At 36.4% G+C, this 11,688-nt stretch overlaps 2 protein-coding genes across 2 annotated transcripts; both read left to right on the top strand.

The window, feature by feature from the left end:
- Positions 1 to 582: 582 nt before the first annotated feature.
- Positions 583 to 894, top strand: LOC142178351 (putative mitochondrial protein AtMg00860). Its single transcript, XM_075247686.1, has one exon. The coding sequence runs from the start codon at positions 583 to 585 to the stop codon at positions 892 to 894; it is 312 nt and encodes a 103-aa protein (XP_075103787.1).
- A 6,455-nt stretch (positions 895 to 7,349) lies between these two features.
- On the top strand, positions 7,350 to 9,201 carry LOC107796286 (protein PHYTOCHROME KINASE SUBSTRATE 4-like). Its single transcript, XM_016619043.2, has one exon. It carries the CDS (start codon positions 7,435 to 7,437, stop codon positions 8,986 to 8,988), a length of 1,554 nt encoding a protein of 517 aa, XP_016474529.1. The 5' UTR covers positions 7,350 to 7,434; the 3' UTR covers positions 8,989 to 9,201.
- Positions 9,202 to 11,688: the final 2,487 nt, after the last annotated feature.

Raw genomic sequence — 11,688 nt, 5'->3', positions numbered from 1 at the left:
ATGGCACCGCCTGAGCTAGAGGAGCTCAGGAAACAATTGAAAGAGCTGCTAGATGCTTGTCACAATCGCCCATCAAAGGCACCCTTCGGCGCACCGGTATTGTTCCAAAAGAAGAAGGATGGATCATTGTGCTTGTGCATAGACTACCGAGCACTTAATAAGGTCACAGTGAAGAATAAGTACCTGATCTCACTCATTGTTGACTTGTTCAATAGACTTGGGCAAGCTAAGTACTTTACTAATGTGGATCTTCGCAAGGGCTACTACCAGGTTTGTATTGCAGAAGGGGATGAGCCAAAGACAACATGTGTCACGAGATATGGAGCATTTGAATGGTTGGTGATGCCCTTCGACTTAACCAATGCACCGGTCACATTTTTCATCCCTACCTTGATCAATTCGTGGTAGTCTACCTATACGACATAGTCATCTACATCAACACCTTGGAGGAGCATATGGAGCACTTAAGGAAGGTTTTCCAAGTCTTACGGGAGAACGAGCTATACATCAATAGGGAGAAATGCGAGTTTGCAATCAAAGGTGCACTTCTTAGGACATGTTATTAGCAATGGCGAGATACGCATGGACGAGGATAAAGTACGTGCTATCAAGGAGTGGAAGGCACCTATAAAGGTAACTGAGTTGAGATCTTTCCTTGGCCTTGTTAACTACTATCATCATTTCATCGGTGGCTACTCACCAAAAGCTGCACCATTGACTGAGTTTCTAAAGAATAATAAGCCACGGGTTTGGACGGAGCATTGTCAAAAGGCGTTTGAATGCCTTAAGGCAGCTGTAACAGAGGAGCCAGTCTTGGCGCTTCCTGACTTTGCCAAGCCATTTGAGGTGCACACAGATGCCTCATACTATGCCATTGGGGGTGTCGTGATGTAGGATAAACATCCCATAGCGTTTGAGAACCGCAAGTTAAATGAGATGGAGCGACGTTACACGGTGCAAGAGAAGGAGATGACTGCCATTGTGCATTGCCTTCGTACATGGCGACATTATTTGCTCGGGTCAAGGTTCGTGGTCAAGACTGACAACGTGGCTACTAGCTACTTTCAGACGCAGAAGAAGCTCACACCAAAATAGGCCAGGTGGCAGGATTTCTTGGCCGAGTTTGATTATGTGCTGGAGTACAAGTCGGGCAAAGGTAATGTTGTAGTTGATGCCTTGAGCTAGAAAGTCGAGCTTGCTGCTATCCCTTCAGCAAGTTGGGACATTCATGAGGCTATAAAAGAAGGCATACAACATGATCCTGTAGCCAAACAACTTATCGAGTTAGCCAACCAGGGCAAGATGAGACGTTTTTGGGTAGAAAACGGCATATTGCTTACCATGGGTCGGCGAGTCTACGTGCCTAAGTTTGGAGACATTAGACGGCGGATCATAAGGGATAGTCATGACACAATGTGGGCTGGTCATCCAGGCCAACGTCGCACTAGGGCCTTGGTCGAGTCAGTCTACTATTGGCCACGCATGTGAGATTACATAAAGTGTTATGTGCAAACTTGTCTTGTATGCCAGCAGGACAAGGTTGAGCAACAACAACGCGGAGGACTTTTGGAGCCACTACCAGTTGCAGAGCGTCCATGAGAGAGCGTGACTATGGACTTTATCACTTGCCTACCAAAGTCCGAGGGTTATGGTACTATTATGGTGGTTGTGGATAGATTTTCCAAATATGTCACCTTCATGCCCGCCTCACCAGGTTGCACTACCAAGTAAGCCGCCAAGCTATTCTTTAAGAACGTGGTTAAGTATTGGGCTTACGAAGGCATATTATCAGTGATCGAGACCCCTGCTTTACTGGGAACTTTTGGAAAGAGTTATTCGACATACTTGGCACAGAACTGCACTTTTCCACTAGTTTCCACCCAAAGACAGATGGACAAACGGAACGGGTCAATGCCTTACTAGAATGCTACTTGAGATATTATGTAAGCGCGCATCAGAAAGATTAGGCAAGGCTCCTAGACATCGCCCAATTCTCTTATAACTTGCAGCGGAGTGAGTTCACGGGGCGGACACCATTTGAGCTAGCCACAGGACAACAATCACAAACTCCACATTTATTACCAGCCGCGTTCAAGGGAAAGAGTTTGGGGGCTTATTATATGGCCAAATGATGGGAGGAGCAGCTTGACACTGCTAAGTTCTACTTGGATAAGGCAGCTAAGAAGATGAAGAAGTTTGCGGATCGTAAGCGGCGTCCCACGGACTATAGAGTTGGGGACATGGTGATGGTGAAGTTTAACCCAAGATAGTTCAAGGCACTACCGGACATGCATCAGAATTTGATTCGCAAGTATGAGGGGCCATTTAAGATCATCGCCAAGGTAGGCAAGATCTCATACAAGCTTGACATGCCATCGTATCTTAAGATCTACCCTATCTTCCATGCCAGCATGCTTAAGACATATGATCCGAGTAGGGGTCAATCAAGTCGAACGCCTATTACTATCACCGCCTCGTATGATCGGGAGATTGAGACTATCATGGATTACCACGCCAGGTGAAAACAAGGGCAAAAATCTACTGCTATGTTCCTCATCCATTGGAAGGGAAAATCAACGGAGGAGGCCACATGGGAATGATATGAAGACTTATGGCATTTCAAAGATAAGGTCTGAAAGTTTATGCAGCAGCATTGCGCCGCGGTCGTTGCAACATAAGGTGGGGGAGAGTGTGATGACCCGCCATGTCATCGTGCCACATAGACGATATTTGGCATATATTAATGCCATGTGGAAGCTTATATAGGAGGAAGGCTAGCATTTGTGAGAAGATTCTAGAGAGGTATGGACATTTCCTTTGGAAGACCCTAGATCCCTATGGATTTGTTAGGAAAATCCTTGGAATCTTCTAGGCTTGTAGAGAATTCTAGAGAAAGCCCTTATCTTGTAAATATTAAGGACTTGTGTAACAATTAATATTTACATACTAGCCCCTAGAAGATTAGTATATAAAGGGGGTCATTCATTTGTAATCCACTAAGCAAACAATTCAAGTTTTCTCTAATACAAAGCTTCCTTTAACAATTCTCTTGTGCTCTTTCTACCATTCTCTTAACGATTTTGAGGGTAGTAAGGCTGACTTGGCATAGCAAGAGCGTGAACAAGTTGTGCAAGATCGTGAGCGAGTTGTCAAGTGCCGCACGTGTACTTAGTTAACGACTAAGGACGTGACATATCACCCTGTTTTTAAACCTCTTTAATAGGGGTATTAAATACTCATATATCTCGTACTTATTCTTTTTCTCCTTTTGAACCTACAGCTATTTTGACTTCTATTTAATAGGGATATTAAATAATAAATTTCTTGCTTATTCTCTTAATAATTCTTTTTTCTTTTCTTAACCTATGACAATCACTCTTTGTTAGGGATATCAATTGAAGGAGGAGTTTCACACTAATTCTCTTCATCTTTTTCCTTTTGTCATATGGCAATTTTATTGTTTCTAAAAAAAAAAATATTTGTATTTAGTTATTCTCTTATTCTTTTTCCTTTTGAACGTACAGAAATTTCGACTTTTCTTATTAAATAATAAATTTTCTGCTTATAATTCTCCTAATAATTCTTTTTTCTTTTCTTAACCTACAACAATCACTCTTTGCCAGGGATATCAATTGAAGGAGGAGTTTCACACTAATTCTCTTCATCTTTTTCCTTTTCTGTCATACGGCAATTTTATTTTTTCTCTAGAAAAAAAAACTTTTTTTTGTATTTAGCTATTCTCTTATTCTTTTTCGTTTTGAATGTACAGAAATTTTGACTTCTCTGTAATAGGGGTATTAAATAATAAGTGTCCTACTAATTCTCCTATTAATTCTTTTTTAATTGAAGGAGGAGCTTCCCACTTGTTCTTTTCTTCTTTTCCTTTTTTGTCATACGACAATTTTATTTTTTTATAAAAAAAACTTATTTGTATTTACAATTTTATCCAATTAAAAATATGATTCCTAAAGGTAAAAAAGACAAACGATATTTCGCTAAGAAGTTTCACATTTTTAATATAACTAATTTCGCGGCACGTGCATTGAACGTATATGCCGAATCATGTAGTATATGCTTTATAAAATAATATTAATATTACTAAATAAAGTTTTAAATAAATATTTTTACATAAAAAATAAAATATAGTTTTCTATGAATGTTCAATGTGTATCGACATATGGTGACTCTTGTCGAGGTCAAAATAACTGGTTATCCTTTAAACCTACAAAGATGAATAATTAAAATTTAATTACATATATGTGATCCTTTTGTTTACTTAATTTGATTTTATAAAGTACAAACATATTAAGAAGCGTATTTCATCTAATTCTTCCATATAGACGATTTTCCTGGTGTATGTTCCTTCCATATGTTTCATTTGTTTAGACATCCTTGCCATGGTTGTAGTATCTGTTTGAAAACATATGTCATATCTAAAGTGAGTTGTACGAAACCGATAAGTCGTTCTCTATTATTAACTTCAAACTTTAAGAAATATTTAAAACATTGTAGACAAAGTAGTAACTCTTTTATTCCATGAAACATGAAAAGAATTTTTCAATGAACCTTACCTCCCTTTATAATCAACATTGTATATGTTACAATTGCCACAAGTTGCACTATTATGTATTGCATCCCCTCTCTCTTGCAGTACCCTTTTTGCAAGAAGCATATGATGAACTTGTAATTTACGTTATCTTCACAATGCACCTATAATATGCATGCTATATAACATCAACCAATATATTAGATTATATACGTATACACATAATTAAAAAGGCACGTATATTATGAAAATATTTGTAAGAAGTTACATGTGCATCTACAAGTAAGTCATCCATAATATCAGTTGTCTTCACTTCTTTGGCATTTTCACAACCTTACTCGGTATTAGTGCAATTTGTGTTTTCTGCCTTCATGGTATCACATATGTATTTTACTTCATGTTAAAAATATATCATCTTTTTTTATAAAAACAAAATAGTGGTAAAAAAGTATTGACTTGTATATTTATATCAATTTTACAATTAGATAATGTGCACTTATTTAAGCAAATAATAAGTTCGTTTCCCCTGGAGCAACTAAGTTAAAAGGGAAATCATTAGAAAATGTACACTAACTCTGGATTTGACGGCAACAAATTTAGAAGTTGCATGAACTTCATAAGTAAAATTTAAAAAAAAAAAAAAAAAAAATCGGAGAAGAGACATTATCTTAGATAAAGAATGCCATAAAATGGACAACTTTTTAGACCACCATTAGGTTATGTATATACACACATACAAACATATACATACATGTTTATTACAAATGGACATACTCCCTTGGCTTATTAAAAGGCAATTATGAAAGTTTAATAGAATGAATACAAGAACTGATGCAACGGTCTACCTTGTTTTTCAAACTTCGATCGTTTATTTCATTCTACTTAAAAAATAATTCATAATGCCTTTCTAAAATTTTAAATTTAATTCATCCCCACATCTAAAGTTTGTATGCGCAGAAACGAATTCAGATCCTAAGCACCTAATAAAAGAACAAAACCTGCATACATTTTATACTAATATTTGTTAACGGGCATAAATTCAGAAGCTCACGTAAACGATAGAATACAGAATATAAAATTTATATTGATAATCTAAAAAATAACTATGTAAAATGTTGTTCGAGAGCAGAGAAAATCCTAATAACTTATTCAAAGAAAAAATGATTTCAAAGAATGGTAAAAGTACAACAGAGAATTGATAATAGTATTCATAATACCTTTTGCAAAGTTTAGTAAATTATGTGACGTCCAGCCTATGTTGTGCAAATTTTGTTAAGGGGATAACTTTCTCATGTATTATAGGCAAACTAATACACAATAATTTCAATCCAAAGACAATTAAATAAGCAAACAATGCTGGAAATAGACTTAAGAGTTTGCAAAAGCTTAATTAGCTATATTTAAACTAATTACTGCAATTATATAAGCAATTAGCTTTTCCCAACTTCATAATCCTATATGAAAGAGGCGGAACAATAAACCGTCAACTAAAAAGGTTATATTCTCCATAGACTATTAACACGAGAGTAACCATATACTCAAAAAGTAAAAGGAACACATACTCATTAAGACACAAATTCGACAAGCACATAAATTATCAGTTGAAAGATCTAACACCTATTAATTTGCTTGCAGTTAATCAAAATAAACATTAAATTATCTCTGAATGAATCAAAGGAAGAATAACAATATCCCCTAAATATAAACATCTTCATAAAAAAAATGGAGAAATAATTAGTAACCTCTACACATTGCCTTATTTCAGAAATTTGTAGCAGCGATGGAAGAGGATGGGAATTGAAAAAAATTCAATATGATATCATGTTGTCCTCCCACAACATAGTATTTTTTTGCTCATGATAAATAAAGAAACTGATCCCAAAAACCACTCACCACTTTTCAACTACAACTCCTACCAACAAACCCCAAAAGATAATATTTTCACAAGAAAAATAAAAAGTTAATGAACTTACAAGGTATATCGAACAAATTAATTTTTGGTTCTTCACTCCAATAACATCAATTAAAGAATTCTTGTGTTAACAATGATGATGAATAATATATTTCCATTATCTAACCACAGTTGGCTAATTTATTAGAACATGGGACTTGAAAATGATAACTACCGGTTAATGTGCATAGGACATTTTACCTACTTCCTAAAACAAATAATGCAAAGCAAATATATAGTCTAAATTGGTAGATTGTACTGTGGTTTTTTTATGGTAACTTTAATTGAATGTGTAGAACTGGTGTGAGATGGTGACACACAACGACCAATCTTGAAAGGCTACTCTTTCATTTAAGGACGCCTAACTGTTGCACCAATCGTTCAGGGGAGGCCGAGTTTACCGTCTCCGATATTAAGCGTTCATAATATTTTGTTATGTTCTACCACTTTTATACCTCGGAGCAATGGTAAAGTCGTTTTCGTATGACATATAGATCTCAAGACGTGGAAGAAGTCACTAATGCTTGAATTAGGGTAGGCTGTCTACATCACACCTCTTGGAGTGCGGCCATTCCCCGGACCCTGCGTGAATGCGAGATATCTTGTGCATGAGACTCCTCTTTTCTCCCTACCGCTGTTAAACTGGAATAAAAGATTTTACACGAGCTCTAGTTCTGCGGCGTGATGGCATGACCGCTAGGGGAGTGGTTCCGGGTATAGACAGGGTTAAATCAAAGTGACCAATCCAAATTTCCAATAACTGACATCTGAAATTTGGAAAATAAAAATAGAAGGTTCTTTTAAAAAACTCCAAATTAAATGGCAGGAGGTCCAGAAAATTCTCAAAAGCAAATATTATCTCAAGAATTGGTATAAATAATAGTACTAACTAGCTCTCTTTTGTGTAGTTGTACAAAGAAAACCAGAAAAGGGAAAGATGGACTCCCCAACAACAGTTAAAACCTTAAAATACAAATCCTCTCAGAACCCTGCTAATCTTGTTATAGCAGAAAGTCCTATGAAGTACAGATCCTTTGTCCAAAACCATATCCTAAAAGATGCATCTTTCTCCTCTTATCTCAAACCAGAAGAACATATCTCCGAAGATTCCGAAATAAACGTGTTTGATGCAAAAAAATATTTCAGTGAAAGCAATGATTCCCCTCCAGAAACCCAAAAGAACTTAGCAGATCAATCCGAATTAGCTTCAGTTCCTCGAGTTTCGTCAGTTTCTTCCGTAGATAATGGCTACGGAAGAAACTTTCGTGCCAATTCTTTTCGTGCTACTCCAACTGCTTCATCTGAAGCGAGTTGGAATAGCCAAACTGGCTTACTATCAAATCCTCCAGGAGCTATTGCAGTTTCATTGAGAAATACTCCTAATGAAAAACACAGAGGCTCTTTTAGTACTCGTAAATGGTTTTTCTGCCGAAAATGTCCTTGCTCAGGGAAGAAATCGGTACAAGTTGAGGAAACTAACTCGGAGCCTAGAACGGAAACTGGGACGGAAAATTTTGCTGTCAAACACACTCAGAGGGTACTTGAAAAAGCTACCAACACGTCTCAGAAAAGTTCGACTGAAATACAACAGAGAGCAGCAATTCTAAACTCAAACGGACATCCTCAGAGGCCGCAGCTGTCACAGGCCCATATCGCTCCTTTAGAGTCAATAAATAAAATTGGAACCATACAGAGAAGATCATTAGAGTCAGAGACTCATGTAACGCCTAGCACAATTGCATGTCAACAGCGCGTGTTGGCATCAGTTAGGCCGTTTACTGAAACTGCCGGGGGATTTTCATTCCCAATCTTGAACCAATCAACACAAGCTAAATTCGGAATCAAACCTCCACCAACAAGGTCCATTTCCCCAATATTAGAAGAACCGGCCCGAGATTCACTAGAAGTTTTTCAACCATCTTCAAGAAAATCAACAGAATGCAATTTCCCGTTCCCAGGAAGCCCGATTTCGCGCGTGACAGCAACAGACGATGACGTTGCCAGTGACGCAAGCTCCGATTTGTTTGAAATCGAGAGCTTTTCTACTTCGATAGCAACTTCTTGTCCTATGTACCGTCAACGAAATTCACTCGACGAACCAGCTACCCCGAGCATTGCAGCTACAGAGTGTTACGCACCTAGCGAAGTTAGTATCGATTGGAGTGTTACTACAGCTGAAGGTTTCGACCGTGCTAGTATTACTAATTATTCCTCTATCTCTGAAATTGACAACGTGGCGAATATGAGACTTTTCAGTGGCGGCGGCGGCGACGGAGGAAAGTGGAAGGGGAGTGGATTGTTGAGTTGTCGGCATGAGAAAGCGGTAAATGTCGGACCAAAACCGGTGAAATTTGTATCGGCCGAGGGTCCACCGTTGCCATTAATATCTGCGGCAGGACATGTGAGTAGTAGGCCAGTGGCCAGAGCTAATAATAAGCCACCCATTGCTACCTCTCATTCTGCACGCTTATCTCTTGCCTTTGCAGCATGACAAACAAGTTCCTTGACACTGCCATGTTTTTATGTTTTACTGATTGCATTCATCTGTTTCATTTTATGATTTTATGTGATATTTGTATTGAAGAGTTAAAAAAATATTTGATCGTGACTTTCTAATTTTTTTTTGAATTATTAATCATTGTAACTTAATTTTTATGTTGCTTTGTAACCATGTACAAAGTTTATTTCGAATTGACACTCCCAATTAAGTAATTTGATCACCCGAAAATTTCGGAAAATTCTTCTTAGGTACTTGCAAGTATGAAGTAGTATGATATTAATAGAGATTATTGTATCAATCTTTATGAATAGTGATAAATTTATACTCTCTACGCTCTATAAGTGAATTTTTTGCTCATTTCACACATATTAATGAATTCACTTTTTAGTATTAATTAACAATAAAATTGATCGTATTAATCTTAATTTGCTCGTTGAAAATATAACAAACTATTTATAGGCTCTTGTTCAAAAGAAAATTTTGAAAAGAAGAAGTTAATTCCTAAAAAAATTAAATATTTTAGACTAAAAAAAGTCTAAAATCAATTAAAACAGAGCGAAAGAAGTATTGAATATGACAGCGCTCACCTAATCTTGGGTCCACTTCTGAATTTTGCCAACCAAAATTGAGTAAATGCCCGAACAGGATCCAGTTGGGGTCACCTAAACAGTAGGTAGGCCGAGATGTGTGACGTTTCTAATTGTTGTACATGCATCTATCTATGGCCAATGGAAAAATTTACCTTATCAGTGTGTTAAATCCAATGTATAATTTTGCTATACCATCACGTCAACGTATTCTACTAACATAACACGTACTTCTTCCATTCACTTTTACTTGTCCCCTATGAATTTTATACATTTCTTAAAAAATAATAAATGAAGTGCATAATTTATCATGATGTTCATATTAATTGATGCATATTTTTAATGGATTTGAGAAAATAATTTGAAATGAATAATTAATAGTGTGAGTATAACAGGAAAAACGAAATTGTCTTCTCTTAATATGCAAAATGTGATAAGTAAAAGTGAAAAATCTATATTTAGTATACTGAACAAGTAAAAGTAAACCGATGGAGTACGTATAAACTATTTATTGTAAGTCAAAATATGGAAACTGAAAGATAATGTAATTAATCTATTATTAAAGAATATAATACACTAGGGGTAGCATGTGGGCCGGGCCCAGTCCTAAGTGGGCTTCGCGGGCCCGGTCCTAAGTGGGCCGATCCTAGGCGGGTCGGTCCTAAGCGGTCTCGGGCTTCGCGGGCTTCTTGTTGGAACCGGCCCGAGACCGGGACCACGAACTAACGGTCCCAGGCCTAAGCGGGCCTAAGTGGGCCCAACGGATACTTCTATTTTTAAATTTTTTTTATACAAGTTAGAGAGAAAAAATGGTAATAAAAATATCTAAGGCAATTTGTAAATTATATTATAGAATTGTCACATATATATATATATATATATATATATATATATATATATATCGAATATAGCTTATATATAGTATAGTATATACTATATTATACTATATATACAGCTTAAGATATATAAAAAGACAAAAATATTTTAAAGAGATATTCAAAGCAATGTGTTATAATTTTATTATAACATTAAAAAATCACGGTAATATCTTTCTTAGTCTTCCTCCCCCCTATGGAATGAGCACAACAAGGTGCTAATACCACCATTGAGAAGAAAAATAAACTAATCAAGATGTGCCAAAATACAAGTTACATATTAATTTACATGGTGTCTCTTACAAATTTCATAAATCCTTCAAGGTCCGGAGGAATTTCCGTTGGTGGTGGCGGAAAAGAAGCTTGGTCATCACCGCTTCCAGGCGAAGCATCATCCTCCGACTTTCAACATATTTAAAAACTAACTCTTTGCCACAAGTTTTACACTTAGCCCTATTTTTTTCTCTTAGTTGAGTAAAAAATGGCCAAACAAGAGATGTTTCTGCCCGTTTAGAAGGTTGTCTAGAAAAAGTAGGGGCAGTAACAGGAGGGTCAGATGGGGCATCATTTGGATTATTATTAGTTGGGTTAACTTCAGGAGCAGGACTAGTGGGTGTATCGTCATCCGGTTGCATTTCATCAAAATCTATTTCTTCATCATCATTTACGTCAATAGTTGGATTACCATAAAGAGTATTCATATATTCATGGTTTAATTATTCACCGGGTGCAATATTATGGCAAAATTGACTCTCGATAAATTATAATAAACTATTATCGCTATCAAGAATAGGAGATGTAGGACGGGTAACAGGTTTGGGTCGGGGAGCCGGGGGAAATGGAGGAGGAACAGATTGGCCACTAGATTCACCACTCTTGGATTTTTCTTTATTTTTACTAAATATTTTTTTTAAGGAATAAGCCATCTTAATTAATCAAGCAAAGTAAATAAAACAAACAAAACTATAATATTAAAACTTAAGAGTTGGAACGAGTTTACCGAATTGACGAATAACTTGTTGAAAATTAATTATCGTTGAAGACTTGAAGACTTGAAAACTTCAATTCACCAACTTCACAATTTTGCACAAAATGTAACAATTAAGTAAGCAATTATAGAAGAATATTAGAGAGAGATTGATGATTTTGTGAGAAAAATAAAAGAATGAGGGGGTATTTATAGTTAAAAATAGGAAAAAAATGTAATTATAAAAAGTTTGGGGTTAAAA

The sequence above is a fragment of the Nicotiana tabacum genome, chromosome 24 (genome assembly GCF_000715075.1).
Source record: "Nicotiana tabacum cultivar K326 chromosome 24, ASM71507v2, whole genome shotgun sequence".
NCBI lineage: Eukaryota > Viridiplantae > Streptophyta > Magnoliopsida > Solanales > Solanaceae > Nicotiana > Nicotiana tabacum.
This window is presented reverse-complemented; position numbering and strand designations above follow the sequence as displayed.